Genomic DNA, 25272 nt, shown 5'->3' with positions numbered 1-25272 from the left:
AATATGAACTCTACCTTAATAATATAAATGATATCTTTCTCTAATTTAATTGGCACCAGCTATGTGCATATTGCTAATATAATTCTGCATTTCCATATTTAATGATGCATGCTTTTCATGGTGAATTTTACTTAGAAAATGTCGTCTTTAATGAACCTTAGAAAAATCTCTAATGGGCATAATCTCAGAGAATGTAACTTCTTTATTTAAAAGGTTCTGGGGCCAATTTTGCTGAGTGCAGTACTTAAAATCCAATAGTTGAAGTCTTGGGGAAGCAAATGCATCTATTTGTAAAGGAAGAATGAGCAAATAGATTGTAATTCAAATGGCAGGGCGCAGCAGCAGTACTGGACTTCAAACTCCAAATGCTTTCATAATTCCTGTGAGGGAAAATACGCATGCACACTGGAGCGAGCTTGTGCAGTGTGTGTGCTTAAATGTTAAATAAAACAACGGTGAAATGTCTCAAAATCTCCCTCCGGCAAAACTTAATCATTATTAATAATCTTAACAAAAAATAGTGGTATGCAAAGTAGTTTTGATTTACCTCAAAGGCACTACACTCGCTATGAAAACAAAGTATCTCGGTGCATTTGGACATGTGTGGCATGGGTGTGTGATATCAGGATGAAGATATGATTTCCAGAGAAAGGTGTTCAATGAAGTTCTGCACTGGTTGAGTGGACAAATGTGCTCTCCCGGGAAGCCGTCTGTGCTTTGCCGCTTGAATTAAACTCATGGTCTGCTGTTACATCTCTTTTTTTCCTGTCTACCTACGCTCATATGTCGACATCAAAACAAACACTGCACATGCACACACACACGAAAGTTTCAAATTAGCTGCACATCATGTGGGGGATATTGGTGTTTCAGTCGTATTTACACTCAAAAATCCAGGAGCGTCCATGACTGAGAGACAGGAGCACACATGGAGGAAGACGGGGACGGAGAACTCTGCTGAGAAAATGAGAATAAATGGACGTCAATCCCCATGTGGAATTGGTAACCAATGATCCATTAAAGGCTGCCTTCTCCACAACAGACAGGCAAAATAGCCTGAATTAGAAGTGGCTGACATTTCAGTTAATTGCGCTAACCATGTCAGCTCCACAGTAGCTGCAAACCAGGTTAAGTCTCCACCTTCATATGAAACAGGAGCAAAGGCCTCGTGCAGGGCTCATATGTGCAGGGATCCGTGCATGCAAATGATGAATAAATTACATCAAATATTAGAGTGAATTTATATTTCATAGATGAGTAAATAAAGTAAATGTATATATATAAAATTGCTTAAAAACGACATGAAATAAAAATAAAAATACATGACATTTTAACATTGATGAGGAAACAGCAGATGTACAGGCTTAAAGGAACAGTGTGTAACATTTCGGGGGATCTATTAGCAGAAATATTCATAACTATGTTTTCAATTATGTTTGTTGTGTTTTCGTCAGTTTAGAATGAGCCCTTCATATCTATATAGGGAGTGGGTCTTCTTCATGGAGTCCGCCGTGTTACTACAGCAGCCCAGAACCGCAGTGTTAAACAGTCGTAGCTAGAAGGTAACACGCAAATTGCGAAACTCTCTCGAGATGGTTAAAGGTGCTATTGATAACATTGATAACATTCAGCAACTAGATGTCACATTCTCCCTCCTCCATTTAACTGCATTTACTTCACAACAAGTCGTTGCCAGACACTTAACGTCAGTCTCAGCTATTTATCCGTTTTTTCCACACTAACTGATGACCCAGAGATACCACGTGATAACAACATCGTTATACTATTGGCTCACAAGCCTTGTTAGAAGTGGGAACCAAATGTCAGATATCTTCCACGGACAAAAACAAAACATTCATTTGATTATGATTAATTCACAATCATAATCATTTCTTTCAGGAAAAGCCATACTTTTATCCGGTACCTTTCTAAAAACTATGTGGATGCATTTTTTGTAAAAAAGATATTCGTCTACATAAAAATGTTATCAATAAGACCTTTAATGTTAGGATAGGTCGTCAAGCAGCAAGTCACGCGAGAGTTTTTGACCGTCAGCCACCATGTGACTTCCTCTGCTCCTAAAGTAGTGTTATTATGGTAAGGATTGCCTCTGAATGAGGCGAACGGCGTTACCACCGTTTTGCACTCGGCGGCTCACGTTACCGCAGTCTTGGAAAGGGAGGAGTGAGCGGAGGGGTACTCAGTTGGTTGCAGTCTGCAACCACACCACTAGATGCCGCCAAATCCTACACACTGTCCCTTTAAATGAATTGTCAGTCTGTGATGGAGATGGAGCGCCACGCCTCTCCTCACTGACTCAACAAAAGAAAGCACAACTTGCTGTCATGAAAGCAAAAGGTTTATTCATGTTTGAAATTACACAACTACCACAAGGAAGACTTTTCAGTCCAGGGTGTAGTCTGGTTAGAAAGTAACACTAAACATCTTTAATACATTAGAATCACTGCCACAAATCAGTTGTCATGACTTTTTTTTCAGTTTCAGAATCACATACAATAGAAAAAAGAGAAAAAAGAAGTTTTGAACCCTGTTGAACAGAGCTGGAAATGTACAGTTCTGAATACTGAAACCTCTATGCATTACAGTTTTTATAGTGATTTTTTTTTCTCTTTTTTACCCCGCATGATTTAGTAACAAGATGAGCAACATTCAAAATGTTTTTTTCTTCTTCTTCATATTTACAACAGTTTCACTGTTTGGTGTTAATTTATCAACAACGTTCATCGCACCCCCCCGCCCCTGTCGTAAAAGCCACAGACCAACAACTTCTTCTTCACCCCCCTCCCCTCCCCGTCTCTTTTTCACGGTATTAATATTGTTATCATTTTTTATTTTTGTCATTTTAAGTTGCGGTACGGCAACGGCATTTTATTAAAAGATTAAAATATACATTAGATTACATAGAGGATGGAGAGTTTACAGTGTTACAAGATGTAATCAAAAGAACTACATAAAAACATTAAATAAGGGCAAAAGAAAGTATGGTGGTGATATTGTTTAGAGGTAGTAAGTGAGCACTACGGAAAAGGTGGAAAATTATTGGTTTTTATGAATTTGAATGAGGTAATAAAGCTGTGTTTTGATTGGTGGGATGTATAATTACTTTTATGCTATATTATGTACAACTTTTCTTGTGTAACGGGGCCTGCTCCTGTGAAGGAATGATATACTGTTGTTGATAAGCAGTACAAAAAAAAAAATGTTTACATATGTACATACTAAACATCAAATTATAAAATATGGAACGGTGTCATGTTATAGTCAAGCAATCAATTACACGTCTTTATGTTCCAGAGTTTGAATAGCCATTTCCTTCTACTAATGTATACGGCTGTAAGGCAAAAATAAATCTTGAAGTGCAACTACAAAGCTGCCATTGAGCTGTCAACGGTAGCATTGTTGAGTCGCCGGACAAGACCGCGAGCACATTACAGTCAAAGAAACAGCTGCTTTAATCTGCGTATTGTACGAACTGAAAGAGAACCCAATTATCAAAATGGGAGCGGTAATTAAATCAAGAATCAAACAAATGGCAGCGTTTAAAACGTCACATTAAAATGCACGAGTGTCATCCAGTATTTTTAAAGTTCAGAGGAGCTAATTAATCCTGGAAGTTTTACTGAGGGCTGTTTTCTGTTTGTACATGTGTGTGCTTACCCCTACGACAAACAAATAAGAGCGCGGTGATTACATCTGATTTATGTAGACGGAAATAAAACACTGAACGATCAGGAGAAACACTGGGTGTTAATGATGGAGGATGTTATTTTAAGGTACGGGAAAAAAATCTGTTGTGAAAAGTTTTTTGTTGTCGTTGTTGTATATCCTCTGCAGTTGGTCTAGTCAGTGAAAAGAGTCCATGCCCAGCTTGAGGCGAAGATGCATTAATAGCGGGATCAATTCGAGGTATCGGAGTGCACACTTCCGGGTCCTTCTGTCGGAGATATCACAGAAGACGGAGTCGCTGCACCTTGCCATCCCCCATTAGCCTGGGACACAAATGGGTTGAGATTACAATCACATTCTCTGCAATATGAGCTTTTTACCCCCCAAAATGTAACACAACACAAACTAGATTCTGGTTGCACTAATGTGTCAGCTGATACCAACGTGTTTTACATGCAGCGATGCTGTGTGATTACAGTAGCATCAGCATCTTGGAAACAAATTTGTCCCGACCAATGGGAGCGGTCCCTGAAATCAGTGTCTAAGCAGATTTCGGCAGCGGCCGACAGCTTGTCGCTACATATTCTCCCGTCAGTCAAGGAGAGGGGAGGGCTCGGGCCGGGTGAGGTGGGGGGAGCTGAGTGGAAGTGACAGGACAGGGGCCTCTCCCAGAGAGCCAGTCTTAGCCAGCCTGACTCTGCTTTTGCTCCAGGCGTGACCTAGCCTTTACTGGATCCTTCTACGTCACCGCCAACAGAGCTAAAGGTTAGTCTATGCTAATATATCTGTGAGGAACTTTAAGGTTTGTTGCTACAAAATAGAAGCCACAATTTGACTTATTCAGATATATATATATATATATATATATATATGTATATATATATATATATATATATGTTTTTTTTTTTTTCTCCCTTGTCATGGTTGCTTAGCGCCGTCAGTTGCTGTTTCAGTAGGGATCATGCTGAGCTCTGGTGAGCCAGTAGGCACAGGTCTACACTGCGCATGGAAGTGAGAAACCTTGTGAGAAAGTGAAAAACGCTTGATCCTGGTAGGAGTTGACATGTCTAAAGAGCTTATAGCAATGAGGCTTCAGCAAAGCCAACATGACACCAAAAAAAGCATTGAACGCTGGCGACGGCCCCCGCCATTTGTTTACATAAAATGTGTTAATTCTTATTTCGAGTAACGCTGCTGTAAATCTAATACCTTACTTTTGATGCTTAAGCTTGAAATAATATTAGACTGTGAATATGCGTGCGTTTTGCCCAACAGGCATAACAATATAAAGAGAGCTGAGGTTCTGATGTAGTGCAGAGAGAGAGAGAGAGAGAGAGAGAGAGAGAGAGCTGTCTGATGCTATTCCTCTCTCTCTTCATCCTCCCTCATCAACGAAATTAATCTTTACTCTGATAGCTTCAGATTGCGCGCCGCTTTACAAAAAAAGGAGCCATATCAAACCTCATCAAGGAAGATGGAATTCACGTCTGGAAAGGGGGCCGCGGGTGATCACGTGTTCGTGTTTTATCACGAAGATAAGGGACAAATTCTGTGACGCATTTCAAAACAGCTTAATGCAACAGATACCGATTTTTCCATCTCATTTTTAGTATTAAAAGATGATTATTAAAGTAAAGCTGGAGATTTGATTCTCCTGCTGTGTAATGCGTTTTATTAAATGCAACTTTTATTCATATCAGGTGACAAAGTGACAAGATACTTTTGCTTCTGCTTTTGGGGAAACACATGCAAAGTTATGTCTCTGTGTATCTACCATGAGTGTAATGCAATATAATTAAAATATAACAGCATATATGTAGCCAACAAAAGCTCTACTTACATTTAACCCATGTGGACTATACATTGTGTTCCCCCCGAGAGCATCATTGTATCCTGCCGTCTGACTGATAACATGGCGCAGGGTATCCACCTGAGGGGACAGACAAGGTGGACAAGCTGGTCAACGCGGTGTCTCCGAGCGGGTCAACACTAACTGTAAACATGCTCGGTGAAGCAACAGATACTGACTAGTGTGAAATCACAAAGGGGACTCCTGAGACAGCACATTGGTAACGCTGCTAATAGATTTTTTCTAATGAAACTGACATTACTAGCATGCTCAAATCTATTACACTTTCTAGAGTGGCTATGAAATAATAAACAAAAGCATTACTAACAATAATATCTAAGTTTTACATTTATTTTTTTACTTTAATCATGAATAAGCATAGTTTTTTGTTTTGCATGTGTGTCAGTTGTGCAGCTGCGTTTAAACTTACAAAATGGAAGACATCAACAACAAACAATAACAAGATGAGACAGGAAGATAGCAATATAGAAAATACAGAAAAAAAGGGGAAAACACAGTACCAAAAAACCCAATACCAACCCAAGAGTTCAAGTCAAAGCCAAATGCATTCACAAAAACGTTTTTACTTTGGAATAGTAACCAGGAAAATTGCTTTGCGGCATGATAGCAGTGGGGTGGGATTATATTTTGGCTGCCAAAATATTCCATCCAAAGCGAAATAGTCAGTAAACACTTTAGTCAATCGGAGGTTACGGGAGGCCTCGCTGCAGTAATTTGAACTGCCCCCTCGTGTGAGCAGCGTGTTTTTTCTCATTTTGTTTTTGGTTTTAATAGTGCTTCAGACTGCACTGTGGATGGCTCAGTACACAGGCAAGACAAGGACAGCTCTCTGCACTGGTAGTCAGGAACTGTCCCTGATTGTGGATCCTACCTGTGACTGTACATTGGCTCCGACTTGTGCCCCTTGGTAAGAATCCCCATTCAGACTCTGCATGCTCAAGAACATGTCCCCAGAGTTTGGGAGGTTAAAAGAACCTAAAGAACCTGGAAAGGGAGGATGTAAGTAGCTGAATACATGAGAAGGCTATAAAAAGGGAAAGCACAGACACACACCACGCACGTGTCTGCATACACAGACCCGACTCAAGCAGACAAATACACTGAAGAAAGACTCCCATAAAGCAGGCAACTACAAGGAGAGAAAGGAAGGGAGGCAAAGAAACAAACAGAAAAGGATTGAAGAGGATCTTTTTGTTTTTACAAATGCAGTAGACACAAATGAAATGAATATCACACGACACAAGGAGGAGGAGGAGGAGGAGAAGGAGGAGGAGGAGGAGGAGGAGGAGGAGGAGGAGGAGGAGGGGAGGGGGCTGGTTCTATATGTGGTTGGTCGCTTAAGCTCCCAATTGTTCCACATCACCTACTTCCAATCTTAACGTTGGCAGGGAGGTATCACATGGTAAAAATGACAAGGACAATAAGAAGCTTATGAAAAGACCAGTACCAGTAAACATGTTGGTTAAAAGAGTGTTTTTGCTCTCGGCAGAATCCAGCTGAAACTCTTCATCTTTCATCTGGAATCCTGGGTGCAAGAAAAAGGGACCACTTCATAAGCTTACCACATCCCGACGCGGGTCAACCTAGTCCACACTCAGCATTACATCACTCATTAAACCGGACTAAAAACATGCCCTCCTTTTAAGGCTTATTCAATATGAACTGCATATAATACTATTACTGTAAGTAAAATGCTCCCAGCAATTATGTGTCATTTTATTTAGCAAAAAAAAAAAAAAAAAAACATTCAGTGGGACTACATACCATTACATTACAAATGACAGGAAGTTGACAGAAAGTCAAGGGAAAACAAATCCCACTGGCATCCTTCTGAATTCTTTTTTTTTTTTTCATTTTGCCAAAAATACATGTGTTCTCGGTTCACAAGTCAGGAACGCTCTCTTTATGCATGAGTTTGCTCGGCATCAACTGTCTTATAGACAGGAGACACTGTGATCCCCAAGCTGGGAGCAGAGCCTGTCACTCTTGGCTGTGTGAATGGTGCATGAGAGAGTGAGGCAGGTAGGCAGCAGGTGAAGGGCTGAGGTAGAGGGCATATCTTTTCTGTCTATGTGCAGGAGTGCCTACCGGAGTTAGGTGTGGTAGGGGAGTTGGCCTGGCTGTTCTGCACTGCGGCGGCCGCAGCATGTGCTGCATTTACAGCAGTCTTGGCGGCATACAGGTTGGCCTCTTCCTGAAACTTGCCGATATTTTTCTTGTACCGGATCCGTTTGTTGCCAAACCAGTTGGACACCTGTGTGGTAGAGCAGAGGGAGGAGGAGCAGAAGGAGTCAGACGTCAAGCAGCCACAGCACCGTGCACTGAGCAGTGTGATTGTTTCAAGATGTCACGTTTGGGTCCATCAAGTACCCAATTCCCAGCCCCTGCAGTAGTGTCCGCCGGGTACACAAAGCTAATTAAGCCATAATAATCAGAAGCCACTTGTGTCGTCTCATGGATGGGAGCATGACATGCTCTCGGTTCTGTCTCCTGACAAAACTAAAACACAAGGGGCTCCCACTGCACACACTTAAGTCAATGTATTATATATATTTCTCATATCAGGGCTGATATGATACAAATCCCTCAGTGAAATATATAAATGTTCATATTTTACCCTCTAAAGAACGCTCACTGATTCCAGATCAGTGAGTTTAGGTGATTGACACCTTATGTAAATACAATTACAATTAATTAATTTAAGTGATTTATTATTATAGAGCAGAGAAATGTAATTTCACATTAACAGTAAAAATTGAAAACATTGTATATCTGTGTTCAATATTTGACTTAAATTATTATTAAAGCATGCATACCACCTTATAATCTAATTAACGGTCAGCCTTCATTAATGGCTGGCCTGGGTAGCTGTACATAAGTGCTTTAAATCTGAAATAGGGCTGTCAAAGTTAATGCGATGACGCGTAAAACGCAAATTCATTTTAACGCCACCAATTTCTTTAACGCATTAACGCAATTGATCTTTCAGAGGTTGTTCAGTTTTAAAGATAGAGTGAAGGTACTGACATCATATTACACTAGTAAACCTAAGGAATCAATTGGTACCAACCATGTCATACTAGTTTGTTGCGAAAGAAGTTAAATAACACTCAAAACTTGCGCTAAATTTTGGGGAGGAAAAACTGGCATGGCCATTTTCAAAGGGGTCCCTTGACCTCTGACCTAAAAATATGTGAATGAAAATGGGTTCTATGGGTACCCACGAGTCTCCCCTTTACAGACATGCCCACTTTATGATAATCATGCAGTTTGGGGCAAGTCATAGTCAAGTCAGCACACTGACACACTGACAGCTGTTGTTGTCTGTTGGGCTTGATTTTGCCATGTTATGATTTGAGCATATTTTTCATGCTAAATGCAGTACCTGTGAGGGTTTCTGGACAATATTTGTCATTGTTTTGTGTTGTTAATTGATTTACAATAATAAATATACACATACATTTGCATAAAGCAGCATATTTGACCACCATCATGTTGATAAGAGTATCAAATACTTGACAAATCTCCCTTTAAGGTACATTTTGAACAGATAAAAAATGTGTAATTAATTTGCAATTATTCACGATTAACTATGGACGATCATGGGATTAATCTTTTAATATTAATATTTGAATTGATTGACAGCCCAATTTTGAAAATAACATTAATACAGCAATGAAACACTTGTATGAGTGTATGTGTGTGTGTGTGTGTGTGTGTGTGTGTGTGTGTACATGCATGCTCAGTGATTCAGGAAGCAACTTGTTTGTAATTATTAAAAACAAGAGTTAGAGGGTGAAGACCTGCAGACATGTGGAGCAGTAAACACAGATTATCGGGGCAGTCAGTGTAAACTGATGGGTTTAAAAAAAGAGAAATATTTGACTGAAGTAAAATGGAACTCTAAAGGCACGAGGAAGAGTTCAAATGAACGTCTGAAACTGGGTATATTCAGATTTAGAGCAGCTAATTTAGTCGAATTGAAATGATGACGTCCGACATCAGTCAGGCGCTGAAAAAGTTGTATGAGGGGTTGAACCTTATGTGTGAGTGCTGGCTCCGCAATAACAGCGGAATAATAATGAGACGATGCTTGTTTTTAATGGTTCTATAAATTAGAGTGTCTTGTCGCTGCCCCCCTCTCAGGCCCTGCAGCCCCACGGCTGGACCAGCCAAAGAGCAGCTGCCCCTAATGACGCTTTATTTAATTTCCACCCATGTGCTTAAATTTTAATATCCCCAGCAGCCCGCCAATGCCGCGGCGTTAAAAAACTGACTGGATTTGCAGGACATCGGATCATTTCTATCCTGCACGTCTCCGCGCTCTAAATCTTTAATATCTAGGCAATTAAAATTAATGACCATTCAGGCGAGGCCCACTGTTGGCAGGGCTTCCTTGACATCAATTGTTTGATGGGTTTACCTAGAGGTTAAACTAACAAGCAAGGTTTAATTGGAAGCAATGAAAGCCCTGGCCATCATCCTTTTTACTTAACCTGCTTATGGTGGATTGTAGGGCCGAAGACGATGCAATATTCTCGCTCTTTTAGACAGCTCACGAACCCCCGGAAATCCCAGAAAATGTTTCTAAAGCTCATCAGTCTGTTTAATTTAACATGCAAACAGTGTATTACACAGAACTACTATTAAAATGTCAGTTGGGGTGTTTGCACATGAAGACATATTTGTGTCATTAAGTCTGAAAGTTGACAGTGGTAGATAGACACTAGTTGACTATTTTTTACCAAATATGGCAGCGATGCATGCTAATTCTACCGGTTTATATTAAAATGTGATTATTACAGTTGAAACATAAAGTTTAATGACTTTAATCTGCTCTTGTCCTTTATGATGAAGTGTGCTATGACTGTACTCCGCCACTATATGGTGTTACAAGCCTGGACACACTCAGCAGTGTTGGCATCAGACCCTCTGGACGTTACACCCCCCCCCCCTTTCCCCGCTCTCTCTCCTACCCACTGAACTCTGGCTCCGGTGATTCCCGGGTTCAGCTAAATATTGAACAAATGCACGGCACCGTAAGGTATGGAGCACAACCCAATCTACAGAACTAATTCCCTTTTATCTCGTGGCAGGCCATGCATTCAATTGACTCCTATGTGTGGTGTGAGAGAGCTAGGTTTGTGAGATTGAATTACCTGACATCAGCAGCCTCAAAGGCAACCGATTGTATAATGACCATGCCGGCTCCTTGCAACAAGAACACGATACCGTTGCCTTCGCTGCCGCCCCACTAGAGAGGCCGCGGAGCTGTGGTTAATAATTCAAACTATTTCACCCGATTTCAGGTCAATATTCCCCTCGCTAGTCGATGTAAGGCAATGCACGATCTGTCTATGATCTCGATATATCTGAGATTACAATGCCCGAAGCTTTAAGCACAAACACAAAGGTGGTCTCACTAGCTGTGATACCATCAATTATACAGACCACATTAAAAATGAATAAGAGCTGAAGCCTTAGCTTCTCTAAATTCACTATGATCTGAAATATTGAAAAGTGTCACTCAGGAGAAAAATGTGAGCGTCTCTGCCTTTATATGTCGAACCGTTCGCACACATTATATCAAATGTGACCTCCGTAAAACCCTGACACGAACCGCAGCCATCCAATCCCACGCCTTCATTCAGGAGCAGCACAGCGCATGCAGAGTGACGGAGGGAATAAGACGGCATCCTGCATTTAGAGAGCCACTTCGTAGCAATGTCAATAGCTCATTGTACTCTCAGGGTTCAGTATTATTCAAATCAGACACATCGACATAGTTTTTTTTTTTTCCTTCAAGGTTATCACTGCAGCGTTTAGATAGAACTAAGAAACTGGATGTGAGCTGCAGGGATCTCCTGAGGTAACGAGGCTTTGCTCTCAGGGTGCATCACTTGCATTTTAAATGCGGAGATGATGCGGGGTGTTTCGTCAGCAATGATGCATCGAGCAAAGCTGCGGACCAATATTGGCATAACGTTCAGGACGGATGGCTTTTACTTAATGAACTGCTCGTGCAATCAACAAAGCCCTAAAAAAAAGTATTTTGTGTGTGAAAAATGACTCATCTGAGCCCTCAGAGTGGCCACAGTGAGCGGTTGGCGACTCTGAAAGGCCGGGGCAACGGTGAGGGATAACACACTTAACGGCGCACTCGGCTTCACGTCGAGCCTCGCGACTTTGTTACTCACTTAAAACGAGCCAAAGCACTAAGAATAAGTCAATAAGAATGTCTGCCGTGGCCTCCGCCGGTTCAAGGAGTACGCCACTTAATGGGGCCTGAGATGAGTTCAAGTGAATTTTTAAAAGCCCTCTAATTTCTGCACACACTGATTTGTTCTCATGGGAACTGGAAACGGTGGCCTGTTTTTTTTTTTTTTTTTGCGAGGCACTCAGAAAAACAGAGTGGAGCTCCATTTGTGAGGGTCGGTGGCCATTTCTTTAACTGCTATAAAGCACACAGCGATCACGGTGGGGGCTGGTGGCTGATGGGTAAATAATCTCGCAGGAGATTCAAAAAGACCACACAATTAAGTCGACGCTCTACAACAAACAAAAATAAATAATGTGGTAAAACAATAGCCAAAAAGTAAAGATTTCATGTGACACATTTGTACACACAGAATATGGTGATAACATGGGTGTAGTTTGAAAAAATATGAATCAATCTGTGTTCTTGTGTGACTTAAAGGTGGGATGTAAAATGCTCATTAATCTCTCTTTTTTAAAAATATATAAATTCAAACTTGAAATACTGTAATTCATGATAACATTAGCGTTGGTCCAGTAGTGTGAGGGAGGGAGGTTCTGTGCAGTGGTAAAAACTGTGAGGCTATTACATACATAAACAAAGGAAGTACAAAAAAAAATGAAAACAGTGGATCAGGAGAAGTTATGACATACCTGTGATACTGTGATGGTGCTTCCCACCCCCTGAAGGCAAAAAAGAATGGGCTTTTACAGTATCTGACTCTTCATGACTACACTCAATATACCCCTCAACATCCCCCTCCCCACACAGAAAAAAACAGATTATTGTATAGATTCATGTTGCTGTGTCTCACGAGGACAACCATAGAACAATAGAGTATCAAAAAAAATCTAGATAGTAGTCACAATCATAGCAGAGAGCACATGATAATAACACTGTGGATGTGGGGGGGGGTTAGGTGTGAGAGATATTGCCTCCAGGTTTACCCAACAAGGACACTATGCTCTATATAAAGTCTAAGATATAACTGTGAATTAGCAGAGTCCTGCAAGGTCACTTGAACAGCAAACATATAAATAAATAGCCAGGATCATCTAGTTGTTTTGAAGCACCAGACTTTAACTGCTTTTCTTAAAAGTAATGGATGATGCCATTTTTCTTCCCAGCTTATGACCTGAGCGACTGACCAGGCAACAGAGAGAGCACACATGGTGGATGGGAATGAGAGGGGGGGGGGGGGGGGGGAAATGGCAGGGGACCCAGCGTTAAGGAAGGACAGCATAGTGCTTTGATTGAGGCCAAGATGATATAGGCCTCCCCCTCCCTGTGGCCCTGCTCTGACTGACTGGGACCAGCCTTGACTGAAGCATCATTAGGCAGCCACAATGTCAAGGTTAGCTAAGGACATTGTGTCTTGGGTGGTGTGACCTACGGTAACTATCCCTCTAGGCTTTCCCCACCCTGATTACCCCACCGGCTACAGTTGAGATGAGCACTACCCACCTGGGAAACTGTGATGCTGCACTTCTTGGCCAGCTCCTCTTTAGCCTCCTCGCTCGGGTAAGGGTTGCTGAGGTGCGAGTAGAAGTATTCGTTCAGGATTTCCGTCGCCTGCTTGCTGAAGTTTCTCCTTTTCCGCCTGAGTAGGGGGGGGGAGCAGAAACGAGAGAAAAGGCCGAGTGGAGCCTATTAGCGGGGACTGGCATTAACTCATCCATTTGGATCGCGCAAATTGCACAATCAATCTCACACATAAATGGTGAAAATAATGAGGAATGGGCTTCCGAGGGCCCCTCAGGAGCAGGAATATCGTGTCCTGCTCCGAGAGTCTCGTCAACACACAGAAGAACAGACTCAAACAAACACAAGCACAAAACACATACAATGTTTAATTGGTGTGTTGGTTTCCAATCTGCAGTCCAAGCGTGTAATGTGTGGAGTTTGGTGCGGTGGATGGGTGGGCTCCGTGATGGAGCGCGGAGCCCAGTCGGAGTGCATCTCGGTACATTATAGAAATCACGGCATGCACAGTTGAGCATTGTTCCTGAAGTGCCACAGCCCCGGGGATCTCCAGTAGAAACAAGCAAACTCTAACTAGATCTGGGTCCCCTTCCCTCCCAAGGGCGCTGCTTATCATGTTGTTGAGCATTTGCTTATTTTGCCTTGTTTACTGCGCTTTCCGCGCGGGCAGTGGGCAAGCAAAATGTGCTTCCACTTGGCTTGTTTGGCCCGAAACTTGTGCCCCGCTCTGCTCTCTCCGCGGAGCGCCCCACGCTGCTGCACCACACTTGTTAGTGATTAGAGTAATCCACAACACCTGCTGATGACCTCCCCTCCATCCTCCATCCATTACACACGACTCGGCCCCCATTTCATTTGGTCTTAACTGTTCTCAGGTGTGGGGCTGTGATTGTCTTGAAAATGGATAATGCGCGGAACATGGACATAATTAAAATCATGCATCTGTGCAGCGCTCATACTGTGTGCTGTGCCAGAAAAAAGTGAGGGGAAAAACAAAACTTCCGACCTGTACGAGAACTAAAAATGACCTCGCCCACTGGATTTGCTTATATGGGTCATGCAGAGGCAATAAAAGTTTCTAGATACCAAACACACACACATATATATACATACACACACACTACATGATCCACTGACCTGGCATCAAGGAATCTGGAGCGCAGGATCATGACAGCCTCACAGGTGCTCTGTTTCAGTTGCATCTGGATGGAGCTGAATTTACGGTGGATGATTCCCACCATGCGCTCGATCTCTTTGGGGGAGATGGGCCGCGTGCGAGACTGTTCCCTCAGCAGGTTCATCACATGGGTAGTGAATTCGTTACATGCCTGCCAAGTGACAGAGAGACACAAAGTGCAGCCAAAGAGTTGCTGTAAATGTCCCAAGTCACAGCAGTGACACAAAAGCACTCTGATTCTAAAGTACATTTTTTCATAAACGAAGTTTATCACATATCGAGCTCTTTTTGCTAAAAGCTTCAGCAGCTGTTTATGTATTACTTCGATGACATAATGGGTGAAGTCATCTTTGAATGTAAAATGCAGATTTGGCTCGGCCCTAATGCAGAGCGAATTCAAACAGCTTTTCGTTAAACCAGTAGTTCATACATGATTAATTAGAATAACTCATTTACGTAGTGCACACTTTAGCTCATTACTCTGAGTAAAATTCGTTAAGTATTTACATTTAGATAATTAAAACCTGGAAACACCCTTAAGAAAGATGCATTTACTCCGGGGCGAAGTGTTGTGTGCCCCCACGTATCCACCTCCTCTCTCAGAGTAAATTAGTCTAATTTACCTCGCCGGCTTGCTGAGGCATCACTGTTACACCTTCTATTTTCGCCCATAATGCTTGTGTTTAATGGCGGGCTCAAAGTGCTAGGTGAAGGAGCTGATCATACTTTCATTTAACACAGATGACTAAGGCTCTCCTTCGGATCTCTATAATCAGCTACAACACAGTGAATAATACTGCAATCTTTTTTTCCCCAAGCTGATAACACATTCTCGCCCATCATGCATATTCTCTGCAATTTCCTTGCTAATGCAGGGAATAAGCTGTTCTGGAGCAGTGTGATGTGTGAACTCAATAGGTCCATTTGAACTCAAACTGAAATTCCAAATAGCTGGTAGTAGTCACATAGTTATTCAAACCTTTTAATGGTAATAAAATATGTTATTCTCCTTTTCTTGGAAATAGTGAAGTACTTCAAGTATGGCTGAGACGATACACCTATCTCCCAATTTGATACTATCACGATACTTGGGTACCAATTTGAAATGTATTGCAATTTGATATCATGATTTATTGCAATTTTTGTTAACTTTTGTAACACTAGACCATCTTCTAGGGACTTGTTACTGTGGAAAATATCTAAATTAATACAGTAAAAATGTTTGATTTTCAGCATGCATATAGTCAGAGATGTCCTGAAGTCAAATATATCAGTCATTGTCAGGAATTATTTATTAAATTTTTCCAGCAACCCAAAAACCAGACTAAAGACATATCACAAATTAGTGGTATTTATTTTTAATTCATAAGGGACATGTTATGTTTTATACTTCTGGTGAATATAATCAATCTTAAATTCCATATACTGTGTGTATTTTGTATATACAGTTCCCTTTGTTAACACCTTATTTTGAAAACCAGACGTAGTCCCACGTGTATACTTCCACTAACTTCACCAAGTGCGTTGCTAGCTCTCCCGTCAGCTGTCCCGTCAGTTCCGTTCTCTTTATACCTCCATTTAACATTAATGTCAGTATGTAAGTGATCTACAGTATTAGCGTCGGACGATTTGACCACGGAGATGCAAGTGACGGCTGGCCTGACCGCACGTTACCGCAATACGATAACGTTCGGCTCGCTGTGGTTTGTTTTGGTTGACGGATACGGATCAGATATGACGTCACGTTACTCAGACTACAACAATCGAAGCAGTAATTTCCTTCTACCTCCCTATAGACTCAAATGAAGCAACTATATCAATTCTGGCATTAAAAAACATAAATTTCAAAATCGTAAAAAAAAATCGCAATACACAGGTGAATCCCTTTTTTCCCCCACCCCTAATTTCAAGTTGTTTTTGTGAAGGATCTTAACCTTAGCATTGCAAAGACTCCTCACCTGTTCGTACTTCTCCAGCTCCGTGTGGTAGATCTGTCTGATCTGGGTGAGTTTGGCTCTGTAGTCGGAATGTTCGATGGAGTTGTCGGCCGCCCCGCCGGAGGCTGCAGCTGCAGCTGCGGCGGCAGCGGACCCGCCGCCTTTCTCTGGTCCCGCCACGCCCTCCGCCAACAGCATGTTGTCTAAACGCATGAGCTGGGGGTCCGGCGGGTCCTCCTCCTGGGCACCGCGGATGCTGAGACCTGCAGAAACACACAAACGGGAACAAGAGGGTCAACTAATGCAATGCAGGGACATTAAAACTGGAACAAATAACACAAATAAAACAGATTAAAAGCATTCTGTCTGTGTATAGTGTGATGTTTCCCCTGCAGGTATGAGCTGGGTGCCTCCTGTGTGTGTGCTGTGTTCCTGTCGCCCGTGTCTATGCCTGTTCTCTTTTATTTACACACTGCGCTGCACACTGTGTGTACGGGAAGGCTGACATGACAGCAACATCCATAAACTGACAAATGCTCAATGGTGAAGTGGCACTTCTACTCCGCGAAAGGATGCTAAACAGAAAACTATACCTCTAGTGAGTGTCTCTGTCTTTTGACACTGTGAATGCTGGGAACTCCAAAAAAAAAAAGTAACCTCATTTCTATTTGCTTATAAGGTTTGTATTATTTTACTCTCCTGATTTTGCAATATTCTTAGAAGTAATAAAAATGTGCTGGTGGAGTGAAAATCTACATACAGGCGAAATGAGCGCGGAGTCAATTTTATGTAAAGTGCTCATTCATGAATTCTGCTTTTGCTCTCAGACCCTGCTGTTTATTTCCTCTGGTTCTCTGTCTCGCCGGTCTGTCAGCGGGTCGTAATCACCCTGCAGATAGCACACATGCACACACCTTGATGCATCGGCAATGCGCCCGCAACGCCAGGCTTTGCAGGGAATAAAACAAACAAAAGAGCACCGCGGGTCGGAATTACAACAAAAACAAGCTCGAGCACATCCGCTCTAATAAGTGGATACAAATGTGGCTCAATGGGCAGTAAATACTGAGTGGCTACTCGAACGTTATGATTACCAGGAGTTGTTTCAATTCAATAATCCCTCCCGCAATTCAGGGATTTTCAACAGCTCATTACAGCTTCATTAAGATATGGCCAGCCACTGGATTCTAAATAAGAAGATTAGTGGCTCTATTGTGTCAGCCAGTAGGCATGCAATCAGAGGAGTCCCCTTTTACCACGCTCTGACCGACTGACCCTGCACGCCAGCCACGGGAGGAAATACTAGAAAGAAAACGCTCTTTTCCTCTTTCTTATAAACACATTCCTGAATAAAAAATTAGGAAACACATATTGTGGCTCTGATGTTTTCATGTCTAGCTGGTGTTTTGTTCGACTGCACTGAAAAACAAATTTGCCTCTATTTATGGATCGGCTGGCTTTGAGTCTTTTAGGTGTAATGGTGTGAGAGGAGTGGATGAATGTGGCTATTTGTGTTGGAGACATTGAGATGCTGGACAAGGCTCCATCAGGCTCGCGGAGCCAAGCCCATCCATGTGGACAATATGCCGCTGCTCCACTAACCCTCGTCCACACATCAAGCTGCATCTGCGCTGCAACTCCACCCAAAAAGCTCTGATCCTGGACGGGCTCGGACGTTTCTGTTCCAGTTTGTGCGGTGTGAAAACTAAATGATTCAAATGTTGACTGACCAGACGCCCGGCTACATATCTCAATGTGCTCTAATAGCTGGTGGTTTGTCTGCCACTACGGCTCATATTTTCCTAATTCAGTATTTACTCCCACTCTCTTGATTCAAGTCGAGCTCAGCAGGCTGCACTTTTCCTTTTGTGCTGCGGGTGGTGGTAAGTAGGTAGGCATGTTTTTCATGTCAGGTATATTAAATATAACTCTGGGACGCGGCGTACATTTCCACACCGAACCCAGTTGTCACTTTCACTCCGCTCACTCTATATCCAGGGGAAATGCAGCTGAGGGAATTTACAGGGCTTTTCAGCTAAATGGGCATAAATCACTGGTTTCATTCAAACTAAATAATCACAGGCCATAAAGAGCTACCAGTCTCTTACCATATATTACCTCAAAAGTTCCTGTGCGCAATAATGTGGTCATTCACGGCAAAAGGAAAACAGAGCGAGACATTAGAAAGTGACATGTAATCCTGTTAGTCCGCTGACACGCGGAGTGGCCGTGACATTTTTATCATACGTGTCCATTTCTATTTGGGAAATCAGCGGGATAAAAATGATTACGGCGCTGCCCCCGAGAAGCAGACGGCCCTGCAGGAGTCCACCAGGGTGTGTTTGTGCCACGGCGGCTACGTCTGGCCATTCATAACGCACGTGTTGGGGAGGGGATGATGCGTCAAGCACATGAAAATTAGAAAAATAAGAAAACATAGCCTACAGGGAAAAAAAACAGGTGAAATGCATCTGTGTCTCGCTGTGCACCTTTTGTTGGAGGAGCTGAAGATTCACTGTCTAAGCTCGGGCATCATCACGCGACTTCCACAAAATAGGCTCGAGCAAGATAATATCTTTAATTTGCCGTGTGGTTGACAAATCTGTATAGTAACTTGCAAAGCCCACAGTCACATTCTAGCCGCTGCTTGCCTGCTCAAATCTTTATCCTGTTTTTGTCTGATGATATGGGTATTAAAACAAGTTTGGGCACCCGAGTTTAGCTCTAATCCACCTCCGCAGTCAAAGTGGGATTAATCTCGGTGCAAAGGGAAAGTGCGTGTCACCTTGGTAAAGCCTGCGAGCAATTGGAAGTTAAGAATGAAAAATCTATATATGGTTCGGTTATTCCACATAACTGTAATGATGCCGGCTCACTTAATTACCAGAACGAATTTAATGATGTAAAAGAGAGAAAAAAAATTTGAAATTGTTATAACATGTCCTTAATCTGCCTCATTTGTCATTCAACAATACAGGTGGAGTAGCTAGGGGAAAAAGCACTTGCCTATATGATTGTTCCTCATTTCTCCTCTGTGGCTGAGACAAAAGGAGACACTGTGATTAATCCATCCCTATCAGTCAGGGGTGGTTCTCCTTTTCATTTTTTACAGGTTGCACCGTCCGTATCAGATCCGAGGAAGTAACAAATTTGACAGATAAAGACAATGCAGGCCCTTTTCTCTCATATACTCTCCCCTGTCCTCTGTTTATAATCATTTCCGGTTCTGGGCTGTGTGTCTCGTACATCATTCCCTGCTTGAAGCCCTGACAGTGATCTGAGCACTGCCTCGGGCCGCTCTCCTTTCCTCCCACCTCTTCCCCCCCTCCCTCCTGTGCCCTCTTTTATTCTGTGGGCTTAGCTGACCTTTGGCCCGCTGCTTGTTTACTCTCATCACTGAAGTGTGAGCAGGAGAGCCATAAAGGCAGAGCCCTGCTGGGTTAATGTGGCCTGCTGAAGAGGGAAAGGGGTGGCTCTGGGCTTCTCCACCTCATTCTGCTGCACTGAATGCACTGTCAGATGCCAGACGATGCACTACGAGAGCAGCGCTTCTTGCAGATAAAGCCAGAGATTTGTCTTTTTTTTGGTTTGTTGTTGCCGCAATTTCTCAATGCTAAAATGTTTGTGCGTTGCAGTAAAGCGGTCCTGCCAGTGTGTTTAACCGTTTTTGATGATACGCACTGTGTCTCTGTTACTTCCACCGCTGTTTCCAAAACATCCTGTTCATTACAAGTAACCCTGACCTCCCAGGGCTCCTCTCCCTACCCGGCGTCTCCAGTGATACAGCTCCGGCCACGTATCGACACTCTGTTCATCTAATTGCATTGATCCGCAAAGGTCTCCCAAAGCTAACTAATCGAAACGGAATTTATTTTCTGTCAATATTTGCAAAGGTCATCTCTCTTAAAGCTGCGGAGTAGACGGTAGGAGCAGAGAGGCGGCTCGGAGGAGGAGGAGGAGGGAGGAGGAGGACCGTGGCATCTAGCCTGTTACTGAGGCTCGTCCAAGGTGAGCTTTAACTCTGGCTTGGCACTCAGGATCCAAGGCTTCTAATCCACCGTGTTATTAAAACCCGCTGCCAAAGCAACACACTAGAGACTACAGAGGGCTTAGAGTATCCGTTTCACAAAGAGGCCAGTGTCACTACAGCCGCGTTTCCACGTCTCCTTTGACTTCATATCATCTCCTTTGTCGTGGCGCCTGGATCGGTGACTTTCAGCTCCAGGAGCGGGGGGGAAGCTGGATCAAATTACCATTGAAAATCTTTTGTTCTGACAAATGAAACATAAGGATCCTCTTTCATCGACGTTCTTAAAGGCTTTTTTAAGCTTGGCCTACATCCACATGGCACAAAGAATCTGAGAGAGAACGCCTGCGGGCTCTCTCTCTAGCATGTACAGTAATTAACATGCCATTAACACATTAATACACATTAACTATTCCCAATGTTAATGGCAGAGTAATTACCATACCTGATACCGCGCTGTGGGGAAGCAAAAGCACATTTTGTCACTTTTGTGTTTCACTTTCTTTGTCGAGTGAGCTGAAAAGAATCACTTTGGGAAGATTCTATATTTCCTCTGATATATCATGTATGTGTCTAGGAGTGGGGGAACAAATCGATTCACCTATGTATCGCGATTTTTAAATCAATTTTTTTTATGCCAGAATCGATATATTTTCTTCATTTGAGTCAATGCGCAGGTAGAAGGAAGTTACCGCTTTTATTGTTGTAGTCTGAGTAACGTGACGTCATATCCGTTCATCCGTCAACCAAAACAAACCACAGCCAGTCGCAGCAAGCCGAAACGAGGAAGTAGAAAAGAGCGGAGGGTCCACCTGGATACAACCTGCACCCTCACATGTTAAACACTACACATACAGTAAAGTATGGAAACACTTTGGGTTTCACACATTGCCAGGAAAAGCAGAGCTAGACATGATGACTAAAGCTGCATGCTAACTCTGTCATGGATAGGTAAGGTTATTGTATTGTGGTAACATGCGGTCAAGCCAGCCGTCACTCTCAGCCCCGATGGAGCTGACCATGGATGTATAAAGAGTTCAGAGTTAGCGACGGAGTTAACAGAAGTATACACGTGTGACTATGTCCTGTTTTCAAAATAATATATGAAATACATATATGGAAATAAGATTGATTGGATTATATTCACCAGAAGTATAAAACATTACATGTCCCTTATAAATTAAAAAGAAAATATTACTAATTTGTGAGGGAAATGTATTTATTCTTTGATTTTTGGGTTACTGGAAATAATAATTCCTGACAATGACTCATATATTTGACTTCAGAACATCTCTGACTACATACATGCTGAAAATAAAACATTTTGAATGCATCAATTTAGAAATTTTTCAAAGTAAAAGTCCCTAGAAGTGTATGATTCAACTTTTTCCCATGGTCTAGTGTTAAAAATTTAAACAAAAATCGCTATAAATCATAATATCGAATCGCAATACTTGTAGAATCGCAATACTTAAAAAATCGCAATACATATCGAATCGGCACAAAAGTATCGTGATAGTATCGAATCGGGACATAGGTGTATAATCCCAGCCCTACATGTGTTTGCCACCCAACACAAAAAGTGCTTTTACACACATAATTTAGCTGTTCTGATTTTTACTACAAACACCTGAAAGGAACAAAGTTCTACTAAGGATTGGCTGTAGAGGTGAGTCTGAAATACTGGAGGGGACAGAGCGTCTGGTGATTAAATGCGGAGTAAAACGGAGGCAGGGAATGGGCCCTAAACTGGGGAATCCCTGTCTAGAATGATGATGTATTTCCTCCCAGTGTGGTGAGTGATAAGCTAATCAGCCGCGCTGACAGTGAAGTGTTACAGCCCCTCAGTGCTAGGTCAAGACTTCTCCCATCATACACCACCAGCACGCGCTAAACAGACAGCGCATGGTGGAGGTGGTGGGGAGTGGCTCTGGTCAGAAAAGAAGATCTCTGTCAGTTCAGGTAGCCTTTGTCCCTCGATGATGATGAGCCCCCCACCCCCACCGTCCTCCCTCCATAAGAGGAGACTGTGACAGTGGGGGCGTGAGGGGAAGGAGGAGGAGGGGGCTTGCCACTCTCGACCCAAGACATGCGGAGGGGGGGAAGGTGGGGGGGTGCGACGGAGGGTGGGAAAAAGACAACCCAAACAAACATCTTGAAGACATTTTGCCAAGCACACCAAAATTAATCACTGTCCCATGGTGGCACTGACATTTGTGGGAAGTGACACACAACATGACAGACTATGAGGGAGAGGATGAAAGGAGAGCGAGGGAGGGTGGGAGGGCTGGGGTAAACAAGAGCCACTGTCACTCGCCGTGATCATGTGTGTGATGTGTGTGTTTTATATATGTGGACGTGCGAGTGCCCCGCTTTGTTTCCTGCCCTCTAAGACTCGACGTGGGCAAACGGCCAAGTGGTGCAGTGATGGCTGACCGGGCCTGGCGGTGGCGGCCGCACGCAGCGGTTGGGGAGGCCGGCCAAATGAGTGGACAGGACCTCCGCTACAGATCAGCACACTGACTGACCCTACAGGACACATACAGCACGGGGCTCCAACATAGGGCTTGCATGGTTCACATGGTCCGCTGGTCACAGAATGAGCCGCAATCACAGAGACACTTGTGTGTTATTCAGGCATCTAAGATGAATATAAAGGAAAATATGCTCAATAGAACAGTCAAAAAATATTTTAATATCTGTGAGACAGTCATTGTGTCTCAGTATTTAATTTTATTCCCTTATATTGTGTTAGCACGTTTTGCTTATTTCTTTTCCTCACTTTCATTTTATATTTCACGTACTGATGGTCTTTAGCTGCTAGCCTCAATTTGCTGCAAAGGTAGGCTGATTTGTTATTCAGACCCCAAGCAAATAATGCAAATGTGGCACTGAAAGCCACTTATGAAATACCCAAAGGCAACTAATCACTCCTTCTCTCGTTGCAGCCTTTCTGCAGCCTCCTAATTAGAAGATGGAGATTGCATGAAACCAGGTCACACAGCAGGTCTTGTACACACCGATAACCAGGCAAACACGCGGGCGAAACTTCCACCCAGACGCCGAGCCAAGCATGCATTATTTTAAAGGCTAGAGGTGAAAAGAATAATGCTATTCACGTTATTATTAATCCCATATATTTCACTGTATGCTCCCAAAGAGAGGATTTAGGCTTGAAGCGTTTTGTGGACGTGTTCTGTGTTTGTCTCTGTGTGTGCGTGCATATGTGTGTGTGTGTGTGTGTGTGTGTGTGTGTGTTTGTGTGTGTGAAGGCTACATGCTCGCATAAACAAAGAAAAGGCATTGGTAGCATACAGCCAACCATGATCCACTGCCAGAGAGATTATTCTTTGCAGTGGCATTTCTGCAAGAGAGTTGACAGTCCATCATTTAGATTTTGCAGTGTATCCACGAAAAGGCTGCATTGCCTCAAGCAGAAGGAGCTGCTCTTTACTTCAGTGTCTTTTATGGAAGAGAATTCAGCTCCAAATTGTAAAGCCAGAATCCTTCGCTAGCTGCGCTATAGCGTGTGAGGACTCTGCTATGAGGCAACTAAGGTTACAGCGGGAATGAGACTGCGCCTGACGTGCCGATTCTCCGAGCGTCTCTTGGCGAGGACTGCTAAAGCTCGCAGAAAAAAAACCCCACATCCACCTCCAGCCGTCTTAGTGCTGTTTTTATGCGAGCATCCTGAGCCTGATGTTGCAGGTTACTGCTAGGTCTGCAGAGTGCAGCGCGAGGAGTGGCTGTGCGGATCAGGTCCAGGGCCAAACAACAGCTTGTGACAGAAGCAGGCCAGAGAGGATGTTGAGACACGCAGAGACTTAGCAGGCAGCCGGCCTGCCATCCACTCTTTTTCAGCTCTCCTTATACTCAACACATCACATCGGATCCATCGCCAGTGTCTCCCAAAAGAAACAAGAATAGAGTCTTGCATTACCATGAGAAAGGAGTGAAATGACTGTGGAGTTTTCAAAGCAAAGGGGGAATATAATCTCCCCAGCTGGTTTTATTGTACACCTACAGATGATACTCCACTTTTTTTGTTGTCCCCGCGAACAATGTAGCAAAAAAAAAGGTTATTTGGCGCTAATTATTCCCAGCATGTACTTTACACACCATTTAATGAGTTAGACTGGAGGCGTGGCCATCGGCTGTGACTCGCTCGCCCAGTTATCCAAGATGAACCGTGCAATCTCCCTCACGTCACCCCTGTCATGTGCACCAAGTCCCCCTCCGCATCCAATTCCCTGCTAGGGCTTCACTGGAGCAGAGACGAGGCGCCACTGAAGCAACACAACAGACTCCCGTAGCGTCTCCGCACACCGGAGATGGGAGGGGTGGAAAGGGGAGGTGGGGGGGAGCTGGGAGCTCATTCTCATAATTACAATAATTAACAGTTGCAGATTTAATTGGAAGGGAAGGCATTAACAGGAGGAACATTGTGGCGGCGCGTGCAGAGGGAACCTTTGCTGCGAGAAGCTTTTGTCTTCTCTGCACCTAACGGTGCCTTGGCTGCGGTTGGCGAGTGCTGACACAACACAACGCGACGCAAAAAACCGAGCCGAGGGTTCAGACGGCGGAGCTTGTCAGGACTCAGACTGCAGGCAGATAATTAGGTGCCAGGTTAATGAGAGCGCCGGCTCTTGATGGCATTTGGTTACTGTATGTGGGCAATTAATGACTTTGTTTTTGTGTTTTTTATTGCCCACTTGAGTGGAAAACATAATACATTATTCACCTCGGGCCTGTGTGTGCGGCGTTTGATGGAGTAGCAGTGGCTAAAGAATCAGTTCCATTCGTCATGGTATTCAAAACAATGCAGTGTGCTATATG

General features: G+C 43.2%; 1 protein-coding gene across 10 annotated transcripts in view; it reads right to left on the bottom strand.

Moving 5' to 3' along the window:
- Nucleotides 1-2341: 2341 nt before the first annotated feature.
- Nucleotides 2342-25272, bottom strand: part of pbx3b (pre-B-cell leukemia homeobox 3b) — a 64526-nt gene continuing 41595 nt past the window's right edge. For 3 of the 10 annotated variants that reach the window (XM_037778573.1, XM_037778567.1, XM_037778568.1), the window contains exons 3-11: nucleotides 16431-16672; nucleotides 14433-14623; nucleotides 13278-13413; nucleotides 12467-12496; nucleotides 7646-7811; nucleotides 7005-7082; nucleotides 6429-6541; nucleotides 5528-5617; nucleotides 2342-4010 (exon numbers count right to left, since the gene is read on the bottom strand). In XM_037778573.1, coding sequence (XP_037634501.1) covers nucleotides 3918-4010; nucleotides 5528-5617; nucleotides 6429-6541; nucleotides 7005-7082; nucleotides 7646-7811; nucleotides 12467-12496; nucleotides 13278-13413; nucleotides 14433-14623; nucleotides 16431-16672 — 1139 coding nt within the window. In that variant the 3' untranslated portion in view covers nucleotides 2342-3917. The remainder of the gene's footprint in view (nucleotides 4011-5527; nucleotides 5618-6428; nucleotides 6542-7004; nucleotides 7083-7645; nucleotides 7812-12466; nucleotides 12497-13277; nucleotides 13414-14432; nucleotides 14624-16430; nucleotides 16673-25272) is intronic. The other 7 variants (XM_037778569.1, XM_037778570.1, XM_037778571.1 and 4 more) reach the window with 5 other exon arrangements.

Source organism: Sebastes umbrosus, chromosome 8, assembly GCF_015220745.1.
Source record: "Sebastes umbrosus isolate fSebUmb1 chromosome 8, fSebUmb1.pri, whole genome shotgun sequence".
Lineage (NCBI taxonomy): Eukaryota > Metazoa > Chordata > Actinopteri > Perciformes > Sebastidae > Sebastes > Sebastes umbrosus.
Note: the sequence above shows the minus strand (reverse complement) of the source record. Positions and strands in the feature narration are given on the sequence as shown.